Source organism: Triticum aestivum, chromosome 6B, assembly GCF_018294505.1.
Source record: "Triticum aestivum cultivar Chinese Spring chromosome 6B, IWGSC CS RefSeq v2.1, whole genome shotgun sequence".
Taxonomy (NCBI): domain Eukaryota; kingdom Viridiplantae; phylum Streptophyta; class Magnoliopsida; order Poales; family Poaceae; genus Triticum; species Triticum aestivum.
In genome coordinates this window covers 40940323-40956924 of record NC_057810.1, presented here as the reverse complement: position 1 = coordinate 40956924, position 16602 = coordinate 40940323, and the positions used below count along the sequence as shown (strand labels likewise).

The window sequence follows — 16602 nt, the reverse complement described above, 5'->3', positions numbered from 1 at the left end:
GTTGCGCAATAAAGGCTGCAAAAGAGGGATCTACAGCAGTAAGGACCAGCTTCCCTACCGATAGGTCATCTAACAGAACTCCCAAGTTAAGTGTGATGAGGCTTGAGTAGTCATGAGATGGGTGACCGGATGAGAAGTGGACTCAATATTAACTAGTTGGATGGGCAACTGCAAAGGTTTATTATACACCTTTGTATTATAAACCTTTGTATTATAAACCTTTGTACTAACCATCCCATCTAGTTAATATCGAGGTCTTTGTTTTGTAATTTTTGACATTTTTTGTTTTCTGAACACATGTTGATTGGCTTGAAGAATGTCTATCTCGTTATTTTTCGATAATTGTTTATACGCAAGCAACTAGTTTGCATTTTGTAAAGTTTTTGTACGAACACAATTGCAAACGAACTTACTATAGTAACCGTTTGTGTTATGATTTCTCATCGCAAAAAGTTCATCCGAGTGGGATGTTTGCTGCGTATCACACACATCTGGTTTACACGAATCGTTTATGTTCTTTTGGCTGATCGCAAATGCCGCATATCACCCACATCTTGTTAAGACGAACCGTTTCCGTTCTCTTGCCTAATCGAGAATAGTTTGTCCGAGTGAACCGTATGCCGTATATCACACACACCTTGATCTGGCTGACCATTTCTGTTGCATTCCCTAATAGCACACAGTTCATCGGAGGGAACTGTATGCCGTATATCGCACACACACTGATATGGCTGCCCGTTTCTGTTGCTCTTCCTTATCGCAAACAGCTTTGCTAGATCAACCGTATGCCCTGCATCGCACATGCAACTAAAATCAGAACCGTGTTTGGTGCATCGGTCATCGCAAACATTTTGGACATTTTTGAAGGTTCTCTGACACCACCGTTTGCGATTATTGCATCGCGCACAGTTTCTCAAAGGGTCTCTGATCGTAATGTCATGTTACCAGCACCCTGCAGTAGTGAATCGTCATCGAATATTAAGCGTGTGGACCCTACAGGTTCGAGAACTATGTAGACATGATCAAGACACATTTTCGATCAATAACCAGTAGCGGAACCTGGATGCTCATATTAGCTCCTACATATTCTACGAAGATCTTTATCGGTCAAACTGCATAACAACATACGTTGTTCCCTTTGTCATCGGTAAGTTACTTGCCCGAGAGTCGATCGTGAGTATCATCATACCTAGTTCAATCTCGTTACCGGCAAGTCTCTTTACTCGTTCAATAATGCTTCATCCCACAACTAACTCATTAGTCACATTGCTTGCAAGGCTTATAGTGATGAGCATCACCGAGAGGGCCCAAAGATACCTCTCTGATACACGGAGTGACAACTCCTATTCTCGATCTGTACCAACCCAACAAACACCTTCAGAGACACCTGTAGAGCATCTTTATAATCACCCAGTTACATTGTGACGTTTGATAGCACACAAGGTGTTCCTCCGGTATTCAGGAGTTGCATAATCTCATAGTGTGAGGAACATGTATAAGTCATGAAGAAAGCAGTAGCAATGAAACTGTAACGATCATAATGCTAAGCTAATGGATGGGTCTTGTCCATCACATCATTCTCCTAATGACACGATCCTGTTCATCAAATGACAACATATGTCTATGGTTAGGAAACATAACCATCTTTGATTAACGAGCTAGTCAAGTAGAGGCATACTAGGGACACTATGTTTTGTCTATGTATTCACACATGTACTAAGTTTCTGGTTAATGCAATTCTAGCATGAATAATAAAGATTTATCATGATATAAGGAAATATAAATAACAACTTTATTATTGCCTCTAGGGCATATTTCCTTCAGAGGCATCCGTTTAACATAGATCCTTTCAAGAACATGATGAAATCCGCATTGAGGCTTGTCTATGAGATAGAGATACACTAGGTGGACGACAACTTGTTCATAATCCAGGTGTCCTTCCTTGGCGAACGAAATAGGGTCATGCATCAGGGTCAGTGTATTTTCCGCAACTTGGTTTCCCTTAATGAAGAGTATGATGGTAGAGTTAGGTCGGACTCGGTAAAGTTTTATCGAATGCATGCGAAATCACATATACACTGCATCCCAGAGCTATGTCTCTCCTAGGTCATAGCAAACCAGCTAGTAAGAATGACAATGCAAGTCCAGAGCATTGAGATAAATCTGGTTTAGAGTGTTTGTGGGTGACTGGATGTGAATGTCAGGCACGTATCGAGATGGATAAGCCTCCTTTTCGTACCATTGAACTTGGTTGGCAAAGAGCGTCAGGATCAGTCTCCTTTTCTTTGAAAAGTGAGCAATGCTCATTGATACCTCTCCAGTATATTTATAATTTTTTATTGTTCCATGTTGTTATATTATCATTTTTGAATGTTTTATATTCATTTTATAGCAACTTTATATAATTTTTTGGGACTAACCTATTGACATAGTGCCCAGTGTTAGTTGTTATTTTTTTTTGTTTTTTACTTTGCAGAATATCAGTACCAAACGAAGTCCAAATGCCATGAAACTTTTTGGAGATTTTGTGTGTGTGTGAAGAAATAGTTATTCAAGCTATATACAAAGACGAGTTTTGCAGAAATCAGTCCCCGTACACATTTACCTTACTGAACATACTTGTTCAGCCACTAGTTCCTTGCCATCTTGGTCAATTTTCTCTCCCTGTTCAGTAGTGAAACATCTCATTGCTACTGTCACTCTCAGTATGGATAATTTCAGACGATCATTCACTGGACTTGTAATAAGAGAATCGCTAACTGCTTCTTGATTAGTTTGCACATGTGGATACAGTGTGACACGTCGTGTCGGGTGAAGGCTCCAAATCAGTCTCGACGACAACCAAGCCAAGCATGTGATCCATGGACCGGTAAACTGTTGTATAAATGCTTAAACCGTGAAGCAAAATCTTTCAGCGATCGAGCTCCTAGAACAGGTGAGTTGGCTTCTGTTAACTTTCGGATATTTTTGCAGTGACTAGCACTACTACCACTACTACTAATACTATACTTTGAACTGGACCATACATTTGTTCAGATGTGTGATTAAGGAGGGAGATTTGTTGGTTAAACAAGTTCAAAAGAAATGAAAAAGTACGTGCATTCCAGATCCATTGTAGAACTGAATCATGCATAGTTTCGAAGAGAATCGGTTGCCAGAAGGTAAAAAGAGTTGACGGAAGGAGTTGCAAAAAACAAAAAGATTTTGTGTAGTCTGTCAGACAACCTCTAAGCTTAGAGGTCAGAATGCATCAACCAGACTGAAGTGCTTGCCTCCTTATTGGTAAAGGATGCAGTGGGACGAGCATGTAGAACAGATCCTGTTCAAGTAAGGTCGTGCTACAACAACCCCGCCTCGCCTCATAAACTGATCCAGTGTCGCTTAAACTAGCGAGGTGGGACTAATTAGTGAGTAGACATGCAGTGCTAAGCCTCCTCTAGCAGAGCTAGGAAGAAGGGTTGTGGCCCATGTAGGTGGGCACGACCAAAGCCCAGCCCACCAAAGTAATGTTCAACTCTAAAGATTTTGAACTGATTTAAATATCTGACAAATGCTGCATAGAACATAATTTTGAACAATGCTTATTTTAATATACTAGTTAAATGCCCGTGTGTTGCAACGGGAAAACATTAGTCATGTGAAACATCATTCACATCCGGCCAATTCTTACATGGCATTTGGTTTTCTTTTGTGAGCATATACATTTAGAGTTTGGCGCATCTTAAGATAGTGTAAGGCGGAAGTGATTAATACATACTCCCTCCGTTCCTAAATAGATGACCCAACTTTGTACTAGTAGTACAAAGTTGGATCATTTTTTTTTTGAACACACAAAGTTGGGTCATCTATTTAGGAACGGAGGGAGTATGTATCTTCCTCCCGAGCCCAGCCCACCTAGCGCATCCCCATCCTTTTCCCGTTTCCAGGAGCGCACAACAATCCCTCAAAATCCCCTAAAAAAGAAACAATCCATAAAAAAAAGCAGCGCACAACATCCTCTCGGCCTCTCCCCATCTCAGCCGCTGACCAGGGAGAGGGAGGGGGCCACCACCGGCCATCATAGCGACCTGCCCTCCGAGGAGCAGCCGCCGCCCGCCGGGATCTGGCGTCGGCTTAAGTTGTCATCTCGCCCTCGCGGTTCTTGCATCGCGCAGCCAGGGGCCACCCCCCTGCCCTGCTCCCCCCCCCCCTAGCGATCGGCGACGACTGCCTGTGCGGCCGCGCCGTTATGTTGCCGGCCAACTGCCCTGCGTCTCCACTCCTCCAAGGCTCCAACACCCCTTCGCTGACCCCCTGCCTGCCAGGCTGCCGGACAGAATTTTGTTGAGGCCAACCACATCACAAACGGCACACAGGTAAACTAACATCTTTCGCCAAATTCCCCATTTACTAAGTAGTAGCCTTATTTTGTTTAGTTGCTTACATTTCGTGATAAGTAGTAGCCTGTCAGAGAAGAATTGATCTAGGACTTGTTAATATTGGTGAGTCATGCATGTACATGTGTCTATATTTGTGGATCTCAGACATCAGTCTTCAGGCGTTCATATATGTTTGTGCCTGCAGTCTTTCATTTAGCTCCGGATGCTGTGAAAAATCATCGTAGATTTATACTGTGCCATCTGCACAATGTCAAAATGTTTCTAATAGCCGAAGTTATTTTCTGCTACTTAGTCTAGTTTTGATGCACCCAGAATTTCGTTATAATTACCAAAATATTCCAGGTGTCGATGGAGGAACAGATGGTAATGTCATTCTTGGTTTCTCAAGATCTGTCTGGGATTTCAGTAACTTGCAACATCACACGGTATGCTTTTGGTAATTAAACTTACATTTTGCTCCAGCAATGCATCTTACTGAAACCTTATAATAACCAATATCCTCAAGCGCCTTAATTGATCGTCGCTGTTGTAATAAAATAACACATATGATTCTCCGACTAAAAAAAGTTTATCCCAATTCTCTTCACCAAATCACGCACGACTTGTGGAATATTTTCTACGCATTCATTGTCCTTGTACGACAGCAAGTGTACCAACACCTGATTCCGTAGGTCATAATCGTCCTGCACGTGAATTATGCTGTCATGCAAGGCTCACATCTAAAAGGACACATGAATGGTGAATGTAGAGTACTCACCGGGACAACTGGTAATCCATGTTCATGATCATGCCACGTGCGCATAATCTTTAAAACTAAAAACCCAGACATATTGCTGCATAGGAGTAAATGTTATTAGCAATATGATAGATGAAAATATGGTCAAATAATTGGAATGTTAAGGTTATAACCTGTTTGGGTTTTTTGGAACTCCAATTGGTATGATGCGACGCCATCTAAAAACATCATCATTCCAGCCAGGAATTGCATCTTGTAATGCTATGTTTAGATGGAATGAAATACATTGAATCTTAAATATGTCCTTCTGTGAAGGATTCTTTTTCCATGCATCCGATAGGGGAAGAGGGTCGAGTATAGTGATTGTTCTATCCAATAGGTCGAACAGGAAGAGGATGAAGCGACCGGTTGTACAAAACGGCAACAAAATCTGTGTGAAGTAGGCTTTAGAAATAAAATACGGGGGTGAAAAGCACACACAGAGATGGGAAGTATGATTACCAACTTGCACACCGAGACGTCAAAGCACATATCAGGCCAACAATGAAATAGTTTTGCAATAATGTAGCGTTGGGCATCAAATGGTAAACGGAGTTTTGGATCTTGTGTAGAGTCATTTAGTATCATCTGAGAGGAAAGTAAAGGATTATTAACATTCTATGCGTTTATGGTTGCAATTATATGTGCTCGTCGCCGTAAAAAATAAGTATTATGAGATTTTAATAACTTACAGAAAATCTGAGATCCATATAGTGATATGGAGTGTCTTTAGCCCATTGAATGTCGTCTGTAGCATTTACTCGAACAACCATGTTAAAACTGTCGACATCAATAGCCCGTGTATTCTTTAGTAAGTCTTGTAGTTGTCTAAGACTTATACTTAGTGGGTAGGGCTTGGAGCTACGGATCCATTCTTTCCTATCAAATAAACCATAGCATCAACGATATAGTGAAAAAATAATATACATAAATGCAGATATTGTTATTTTGAAAGTTGACTTACTCTCGGGAATCTGCATTATGAATGGACATGATATGACCTCGAAGTTTGCAAAGTAGCTCATTTTTATTAAGTGGCATTCTCAGAACAACCATGGCAGGTGGCGGGTCCAATATTTCAACACCGTCAGTATCTATTATATCGTCTGCTGGATTATGGTACTCAGGAGTTCCTTTTATATCGTTCAGATCTGATTCATGGAGAATGATTGCTACTTTTTGCCTGAAGGGTTTGACATCTTCCTGCAAAAAAATAATTAGAATCAATATATTACAACATTGAATTAGATATGCAATACACTTTTGTCATCCTTCACGAATTACCTGTGTAACAGGATGTGACAGTTTGTGTCCTGTCCAGTATTCAATGAATTGTAGCATGAACAAGCCGCAAGATGATCTATTGGTTAAAAATATTGGGCACATTAGTAATAAGCAAACATAAGGAATTGTTGAATAATAATCAATAATTGTTACTGCTGCTCTCATTTCGCATTTTCTCATGTGATGATTTCAAACATACCCATCAGATTGAATTCGATCTTGAATATACTCTTTTATAGTCCATCTAGTTACATCAATATCTGGCCAAGTACCTAGGTTAAACCCATTCATCTTAGAAGCAATCTTTAGATGCGCCTCAAGCCCCTGAAGCTGTTAAATAGAAAAAAGAGTATGATAATATAGGTGAAACTAAATGCATGAATTCCAAGTACAGATATAGTAAAATCATACCGTAAGTTGTAGATCAGCTCGGCTCATTCGAGAACCAAAAGAATCGAGTACTTGTATCTCGCGTTGTTTGATATTGACAACAGATATATACCAATGCGTTTGGTTCATATTGATTGGAATGAACAACAGACACAAAATATATAAGTCGTTGCCCCGGCTAGGTAAAGAAATTGATAACAAATGATAGAACCATAGGGAGGAAAATTAGTCTAACCATGTCATGCTGTAGATACTTAAGCACCTTTTCAACGATGTGGTGATGACTCTCAAGGCTTATGGGAATTTCACCATCTCGCTTAAGTATTCCTGAATCATATGTGTGCACAAAATTTATCCTGGACCCTTAGACAGTAAATATATGCATTTATGACCTATAGTAGAAAAAGTAACAAATTAATTAGACATTCTTGAAGTGTGTAAGTATGATCATTGGAATATATTTTAGCTGACCTCGCTCTCCACCCATATCTCATCTTCTAAAAGACATTCCAAATCTCGACGTGTCAAGGTTGTGTCATGGATGTTCACTAAAATTAATAGCACAGGCATTTTCTTTTATCTCATTCAGATCCATCTGAAACAACATAGACATAAGTAAAGCTTAATTGAATAAAAAAATGTGGTGGTTGTTTGTATAGCGCCTGTGGAAGCTGATCCGCTTGTTGCTAATACGTGAATGCAAGGAGCTCACCTTGGCGGGTGCGACGTACATGGCGAGTGGAGCGCAGAGGCAACGGCGGCCGTAGCACAGCGTCACCGGGAGGACGGCCTTGAGGTGCTTTACACAGGTGAGCCCGTCCCAGTTGCCGTCGTTTCCCCAACGTATACAAGTTCTCTTCCACGACTGATGAACGTGCCCACAAAGGATCGGCCAGAGAGAGAGAATAAAGAGACCTATGCAGGACGTCAATGGGGTAGTGCGAGCAGCCTTGCTTTATTATTTACTAGTAGAGTGCCCGTGTGTTGCAACGGGCTCTTGAAATAGTTTGCAAGAGTTACATGTTAAATTTTACACGTACAAACAATATAACACAAACACAATTATTGAATAATTGAAGTCCATTTTTGCAATGTAAATTGATAACAAAAAGAAAGATTAACAACATGTTCATGTAACAAATTGAGCGATGTTCCAACTAAACATCTATTACAAAACTATAAATATCTAGATGATGCGCTTAAGGAATTCTTCTATAATATCAGGAAAGTTGCCTTTAGCTTCATTTTCACGATGTTTTAGCAAGTATAATAAAAACTGATTTCTCAACTCATACCCATCTTGCACAAACAATATATGTAGTTAGTATGAAAATTTCACACCGATGGTCTTAAAACATGTAACGGACAATACTCACCGCGCAAACCGGCTTCAGCAATTCTTTACCGTTCCACCAAAGCATAAAATGAAAAACAAAATAGCCAGACACATTCCTGCAAACTTTTAAATTAACAAAAATAAATATTTTTATTATGAGTTCATTACCCGTCTATACTTGTTGGAATACCAAACGGAAATAAACATTGCCATTTAGATATATCGGAATTCCAACCATGCAGCTTTATTTCGAGTGCTTCTTTGAAATCCCTTGCAAAACTTTTTAATTTCAGTGCATGCGTCAAATTTTTATCCTCTGACAATTGTGATGTTTGAATAGGGTCCATAATATATAGACAATGTGCCTCTTTGTCGATAGCGTACAAGATGTATCGGCCGATGGATGAATAGGGAAGAGAAATCTACAAGTGGAGCTATAGAAACAATAATAAACCATGATAACAATAGACAAAATACTTTACACGATGAGATGTCATTGTCCATCCCAGGCCAGCTATCAAATAATGTTGCCAACGTCTGGATAGTTTTCTTCTCGCAAAATTTCTGACCTCGTGTTGACCTCTAGTAGAATGCCCGTGCGTTGCCATGGCTTTTTAGGTTTTTAGCAATGGAGATAGACTATGTTGTTGTATAAAATTCGGTGTACTTTTGGCTCATTCCAATGAAGTTAACCCGGCCCTTGTCGAAGGATTCTTTTTGAACATCAACGTAATCTATCTCCATCTCTCTCATACCCCGCAAAAAAAGTATTATCATGTGCAATATATATACAAGGAAGAATAATTATTTGTATGCATCTCATCGTGTAAAACTGCATGACTTTTGAGTCCAATCGCTCATAGTTACATCTGTGACTTTCTCAATCGACATTTTCAAAGCATCATCTGAAGCCATCAACTTTTATTATCTCTGACCTACAAAGGTGAACATATAAAAATATATTAAATAAAAAAGACAAAGCAGAATGTAGCATTGTCTGTCACTTAGAAGGTGTGTCATCTCACTGCACCATTTCTTGCATCTTTTCTAAACTTCCCACATATCTAAGAGATTATGGCGTATTGTACATCTGATTGAAAAAATGAGACGGCTAGATGGCGTATTGAATTAATTGACTGCCCGTGCTTTGGAACGGGTCATAAACATTTCAATGGTTTAACACAAATTGTGTCTACTGTATACCAGTGGTGCATCTGACTTGCAATCTTTCCTTCCACCACCTGCCATACATGCTTTTAATTCGAAGCACGTAACCATGCAGTTGTACCTAAAGATTTATGAGGGAAAAAAGGATATGTAATAGGTCCTCGTTGTTATATACATGACCATAAGGTCAAAGCAACCCCAATGTAATCTAACTAAAGCAAAATTGCATAAGAGCTCACAAGTGGACCTGAAACTATGGTAAGTACAAAATTTAAAGGGTGTACATCTTGAACATCCTACGAGGAATAACAATATTAAGCAAAACCCAAAACATTAATTCAATGCTCGGAAAAAGAAATTACTATTGCCTGAGCAGCTTCAACTTCAGGAGTACCTACCAAGGTTTTTTACTACATCCTTCTTAAATGTTAGTCTTTGCATAAAACCTTCAGTAGAAAACTATCATGCAGAAATCACATTCTTTATGAGAAACACACCTCATAATAGAAAATCTGTATCATAATAGAAATTGTAGGTTTCCTTGATGGGAAACATACTAATGGTCAGATCCGCATCATCATCACAGTTTCAGCCTCTACCGCTACCCATCATTACTCATCTTGTGCAACCTCTCTTCTTTCTACTTTCACTCCCTTTTCTGGAGTTTTTCTTCAGCAGTAGTAGCAACAAAAGCAAGCCCAGCTCAATGCTGTCAGCAACCTAAAAAATGTTTCAGCTCTGATGGCATTTCCAGATGGCTTGGCAAGTTCTCATGCTCTTTTTAATCCAAGACATATATATATAAGAACCAACTTTCTAAGACAAGAATCAGGCTACTCATGTATGTGCCTTTTAGTCTCTTCCTCAAATTTTCTTCTAGATGGCACAAATGGGGATTCTAGATAAGGAGGCATGTCAGTACACAGTTCCATATACATATATGCAGTGCAGAAGCAGAGGAACCAAGATTGCTAACCTGTGGATCTTTGCTGCTGCCTTTCATGAGGTGGCCTGCATTTCTTCTTCCTCCTACTTCCTTGCTGCAATTGTCCTAAACAAAGTAGTACATACATAACCACTCAGTCTAGTACAATAACAACAGCTTGGAAATCCAGAACTACTACATATATGCAAGCAAAGGGAAAATCACCCAAAGGCAGATGTAATCATGTAGCAGGGTTAACTCAAAAGATACTCCTGGACAAAAACATCACATGGACTTTGATCTGAGTCCTTCTCTTGAGCGGACACAACACAGGGACAGTGGGAGGACGGAGGTGGAGCAGATTCATAACAGATTTCCAAAGTCTTGTGAATATCTTCACAAATATTAACTAGTAAAATTTAAAACTGAAGAAACCAGGATTTCAAATTTCTGAAGCAAAAAGGCGCAGGTGCCGCGACGACGTGCCGCGACAAGGAGCGACCCTTCCATGTCACAAACTAAGCATGTATAATGTACATGTCAATAGAAAATGAGGTCCTAAAAACAAAGCGGGATCTAGACATAACAGATGTGTAATTCTATTTTTTATATATTTACAACATCACAATAGATACATTAAAAGTGCATCAGAATTCGTGGCAGAACAGCTGATAGATGTAGACGTCATACCTCCAAAAGAAGCACTATTTGTTGCAGAAGTCGGACGGAGGCAGAAGTCGGACGGAGGCCGGCGACGAATCCCCGACAAAAATCATAGACTGAACCATTTATAGACAATAGAGCTGGTAGGACATCTTTAAAAAACAAAAAATGTACAAACTTGACCATTGGCTCCTGGAGAAAGAATTGGATTGCATGGTACTATTATTGAAGTAACAATGAGACCATATGCGAAAGGAGAAAAGAAAAGAAATATATATATGAGCTCCTAGGAATAAATGGCAGAAGTTAAATGAGCAATGGACATGCAAAAATAAAATGTACTGGTTGCGAAGAAGATGGGTTGAACATGATGCATGTAGGTTAACAATCATTATTTCCTTCTATCTTGAGAGCTTGGTTAAGAAAAATAAATATTCTCACCAACAAAAGGGGCATCTAATCTACCTAGTTGAGTTCTTCACTTCTCTCTAGTTACTCTGGACCAAGAAAAGTTGGAAAGGTGGACTGCAATAGTATGATGTTCTGAGCAGTTTGAACCTGAAGCTAAACCTAAACCATGGCCGGAAGATTAACAGGGTGTTTAGTATTAGGACAAGCTTATCCTTGCAATGTTTCACATGAAAAGGGGGCCGGGACCCTCCTTGGTCCCGCCGATGCTCCACCGGTGCATGTAATGCAAAATCTTTCATAGAAAACTTAATCAATATCAGATGTGCATATTTTGCTATATCAACCGTTTACAACCGCTCAAATGATTCTCTATCTCAACCATTTACAACCCCTCAAATCATTCTCCATATTTCTGTTAAAGCTCATTTCCACCTCTTACGTCCGGTCGTGTTTTGACATCAAATGGGCACCCAACGGGCTCCTCAAATTCCAACCATCTGGATAGTCTGGATTCCACAAAATCCAGTACATATGTGGGGGAGAAATGTGGCTAAAGTAGATGGGCTTTTTATTGCTGATAATCATGAGTACAATATTACTGCTAACTACTTTAGATAATAAATTAGGGGTATTTTTTAGTAATTCTTGCACAAATACTTGAATAACCCAAATATATATGAGCTTATAATGGACATTATACCTACCTAACCAAAACTAAAATACAATGAATAGCTTCTGAAGCATTACCTAAGGCATATGTTCAGAGGTCATACCTGCATGACCTCATCGTCGCAGTAGATCACATCCGGGGAAACACCGTGTTTGGCGAGCAGCAAGGGCATAGAGTGTCCATGTCACTCCCGCCATCATTGACTACCTCACTGTGCACAAGTATAGTCACATTACGAGTTAATATAAGAAGTAGAACAACCTTTAGTTTCTCATTCTTCAACTCCTGAAGTGACATAAAGAAACCCAACATGCCAAAAAAAATCATCTGAAAAGAAAACACAAACAAGATATACTATACACATTCTAGTGTATACTACAATACATGAACAAACACATGCATCACAATCATGTAAACACAATTTTTCTGTTCTGATCTTATTCTATCTATATTTTAACATTTGAGAACTAAAATTGAAGATACTACACCAATATGTACATGTATCGTTGTGATATCCATGTGGTTAAACATTTGAAACTTCCACAATCAATAGACGTGCTAATATACCTGGATTGTTCACATTAGTGCAATCTGAATATCTATCAATAAAAGTTACTCCCTCCGTCCCATAATATAAAACAATTTTGCAAGCTACACAGCGAGTATTATCTTATATATTGTTATTTTCTTTAGTTTTGTTAATAATGCAACCAATCTTACATCACGCGAAGAATTATGAAGGACTAATAGATTAGAAAATGAGGATAATGCTAGTATGCTCTACGTTATCAAGAATTTTTGCCTCTTCAGCTTACATGAGCTTGAGGGCCCTGGTGTCATTGATCTCTTTTGCATATTCTTCCTGAAATAGCACAACAATATGGCAGACACAAAAAACTGAGCATTGTAAGTGCCTCTTATTCCTTCCATCAAGATATATAAGGACTGTTCGACTGCTTGTGCACTGATGTACATATTTATCAGCATTACAACAGTTTTCAAACTGCTGGATGCGTATGACAACTACAATCTACTATGCCTTACCATAAATGGAACACTATGAACGACACTTAGCAAGAACTATACCCGAAGTGCTACTACACACTATACATCATAGTTGAACAGGCTTTCAGACTTTTTGTACTCAAGAGCATCCATTCTACTGGGTGAACATACTGCAGATGAAGAGAAGCAGTTTTTTTCAAGAGTTCATGGGAAATTAATTGCATTACATTAGAATTCACCTAAAAACTGATATCTACTTTGCCATGATTTAGCTTCGAAATATGCAAGATCTTTCAATACAACATACATGTATAGACCTAGATCTTCTAATGTACCAGTGTGGAATAGATCAATCACGACATGTTTGTTAAAAGGCCTACACAGGGCAATAGCCAACCATCACGACATGTTCTTGTACAATCACCAGAGTATGTAAGAGGCGAAACTGCACAAAAAAACATTAAAAATAATAATTCATTTGGTTCGATACTGACAACTGCTACATCACAAGCATCTCTTGGTGTGCCAGCTGAAAAAATCCATCTGCCATCACGCATACAACAACAGTCAAAAGCCAAGCCAAATATTCTATTTCAAAATAGAGGCAAGCAAATAAATTTGTGCAAAAAAAACGACCAATAGAGCCAAAGGCAAACCAAGGGAGGGACAAATAAATAGATAGTACAGTCTATCTTCTATCAACAATACAGATAGAATATTTACAAATCAACAATAATCAGTTATATGAACATGCAGAACAAACAGTTAGCATTTTGTTATGTACCGCTTAAGAACCATGAAATAATTAATTTGGCTTGCCGCTTAGCACGGTTTCAGACAGAACGGACCCTAAAATCACTGCTTGTGAAGATTTATGCACAAGTATGAGGTAAGTAAGGGTAGTATTGCCCTAAAAAAAGGATAGTAATGATCTGCAAAAGCCTGATTCAGACAGCAAAGCAACCCAAAAATTATCTCTCTCCCGATTGTGTGTATCTCTTCCTTTCCTAGCCTAAATGATTTACTTGCCGCTAATCTATGAATTAGACAAGGGTAATTTCATCCTAAATAGTCCATAATTATGTGCCTTGGTTAAAGTGCTGAAAATAATACACCTTAGATAAAGGAATGGAGGGAGTATATTAACAATATTTCCTCAAACATCAGTGTAGTTACCTCGATCTTCCTTACCTCTGCTTTTGGGTATTTTTAGGGATTAATACCTATTCAACTTCTGTGGGTAAATCTTGTCACCGACGGCCCACCTGCAACTACTTTTGAGGATTTTTTCCATTATGCGGGTAGAAGAAAAATATATACATGGCTATTCCGCCGGTAAAGCTGAGGCGCGGTGGCTACACACAAACATTGCTACGGATCTCAGTGCAGGATACTTAGCGGTGATTTAATAGATGATGCAGCATAGAACAAACATCTAGAAGGTTTAACTAAGATAACTGGCAATCTAACAAGACTATTTTTTGCAGTTCATTCAGAACTCTACTTAAAACTATTGATATTAAGGTCTCCAGGACAAACTATAATTCATGTCAGCTACCTATCAAGAACAATCTATCTGTGAAATGAGAAGCACCTATATAGAACAACTATTTTTTTCATTGAGGCTATCACAGTACAAAAACTATGGGAAGAAATAGGAGCTTGCAGCTGACCAGAAAGCAGCAGCTTCACCAGGGAGCTTTAGTTGTGCACACGTGGGAAATCTGAAAATATGGACTGTTAGCAAACACCCTGAACAGAATAGCTTGTCTGAGCTTCACATTTATGGAAGTACAGATGACATAATAAATAATTTTGCTACTAACTCTCCACAGGATAAGATATTCATGAACCAGCTGCCCAAGTCAAGACTGGATAAACAAGAAAGCATCCATAATCTAGAAAAATCAGATCAGATTAGATCGTACTGATAATCACATCCGGGGAAAACAAGAATGCAAGATAAAAAAACCATCACAGATGTGCGAGTTCCATATTAATTAATCAAGGCTCAAGATAATTAATTAAGGACCAGATGAACAATGAATAAAATCAAATGAAGGCACGTGGATGGTACTTACGTAGATGCACATGCATGGATCCGATGTGGGAACGATCTAGCTGCTGGAGATGGGGGAAGATAATGGACAGGAAAACGTATTGGAGAGACGCGGGGACGACTCCTACAACCCCTTCTCCATCTCTCAGCCGCCTACAGGGCACGGCATGCTGCGTCGCAGCGGGGCGGGGCGCGGATGATCGACCGAAGCAGCGGCGGGATCACAGTGCTGCGGCGGAAGATGAACATGGCTTGGCCTGCTAAGGGAGCACAGCGGCCCACCGTCATGCGGGACAGGACAGAGGTTGGAGAAGGGATGACTATGGAGGGTGGAGGTGGTGGGTGGCGCGATGCAGGGCACGACAGACACAGCCTTGCGCTGCTCCTCGTTGCCTGCAATGTGACCACGCCCTACCTTGGCGTTCCGCGATGGCGGCGGCGGCGGGGGTCTCGTAGATTGGCAGAGGAGCAAGACGTGGGTGGCGAGGCTAGGAACCCTGGGGTTCCGCGATGGAGGCGGCGGCGGCGGTCTCGTAGGAGTTGGACCGAGGAAGGAGTTGGATCGAGCCGGCGGCGGCGGTGGCGGTCTCGTAGGAGTTGAACCGATGGGGCTGTGACCTAGATCGATAGGAGTGCTTTTTTTGCGGAGTGTTTTTTCCGGCTACGTGGGTGGGTGGTTGGGAAAGTGGAGGGGACGAAAAACCGTCGAAAATAAACCGACAAACAAAAACCGGACGAAAGTGGTGGGACGAAAATAAATCCCGGAACGCGACCTACCAACTGAGACATTAGGAGTAGAGATACTTCCCTTCCGCTGAACTCGGGATTTTTTTTCCTGCATGTGACGTGCGGCCTTAACTGTCCTGCAATCTCGGCGATTATCTTCCCTACATAGGGCAATCTCCGCGATTATCTTCCCTATATAAACATGATTGCTTTCATCTGATTTGTTTACCGATCGGGAGCAAGAAAATCGCAGAGATATCGCTCCGTTTTATTGTATCGTATACTGGAAACATCCCACCAGCGACAAATTTGGCTAGTCTATGGCGGATAAGATGGAAACACAAAGCAGTCCATTTTTTAAGAGAAGAGGAAAAGGAAAGAGAGAAACCCAAGGTGGAGAGGGACGTGCGTGGGGAGATTGATCACCTTTTGAGAACCAAATAACATATTTATTACCATATATGAGTTGATTACGTTTGTATTGATTGCGTTAGTATTACCAAATACGAGATTGGCTACCATACATGAATTCTTTGGTTACCAAAAGCTATAGTGGGTTTGCCAGATCAGATCAGGATAAACCGGTAAATAGACAACCAACAGGGAGAAAACCGGTCGAGGGAGACAAGAAAATCGCTGGAGGGGAGGGGTAGTCGTACGACAGGGTTGGACGAAGAGGGGGAACGTAAGAGGGGAAACGGAACACTCCGCTTCTTTTAGGTAGTAGAGATTTTTCATGACACCTAGTTTTTTTTCTTTAGTTTTTATGCCAAATGAAATTAGAGCCGGCCATTACAAAGTTGCGGACACAC

At 40.1% G+C, this 16602-nt stretch overlaps 1 protein-coding gene and 1 pseudogene across 1 annotated transcript; both read right to left on the bottom strand.

Moving 5' to 3' along the window:
• Positions 1-3210: 3210 nt before the first annotated feature.
• On the bottom strand, positions 3211-3337 carry LOC123140486 (uncharacterized; annotated as a pseudogene).
• Positions 3338-4746: 1409 nt separating this feature from the next.
• On the bottom strand, positions 4747-6911 carry LOC123133361 (uncharacterized). Its single transcript, XM_044552854.1, has 9 exons — positions 6850-6911; positions 6638-6768; positions 6439-6514; positions 6119-6357; positions 5847-6033; positions 5617-5742; positions 5289-5545; positions 5137-5212; positions 4747-5062 (listed from the first exon to the last, which is right to left on the bottom strand). The coding sequence occupies exons 1-9, from the start codon at positions 6874-6876 to the stop codon at positions 4937-4939; spliced, it is 1245 nt and encodes a 414-aa protein (XP_044408789.1). The 5' UTR covers positions 6877-6911; the 3' UTR covers positions 4747-4936.
• Between the last annotated feature and the right edge of the window lie 9691 nt (positions 6912-16602).

Coding starts and splice junctions, on each gene's coding strand:
- LOC123133361 (XM_044552854.1), bottom strand. CDS start 6,876: ATGAGCCGAGCTGATCTACAACTTACG. Junction 6,358..6,438: donor TGTCACATCCTGTTACACAG/GTAATTCGTGAA, acceptor ATTTTTTTGCAG/GAAGATGTCAAACCCTTCAG. Junction 5,213..5,288: donor GTTCCAAAAAACCCAAACAG/GTTATAACCTTA, acceptor ACTCCTATGCAG/CAATATGTCTGGGTTTTTAG.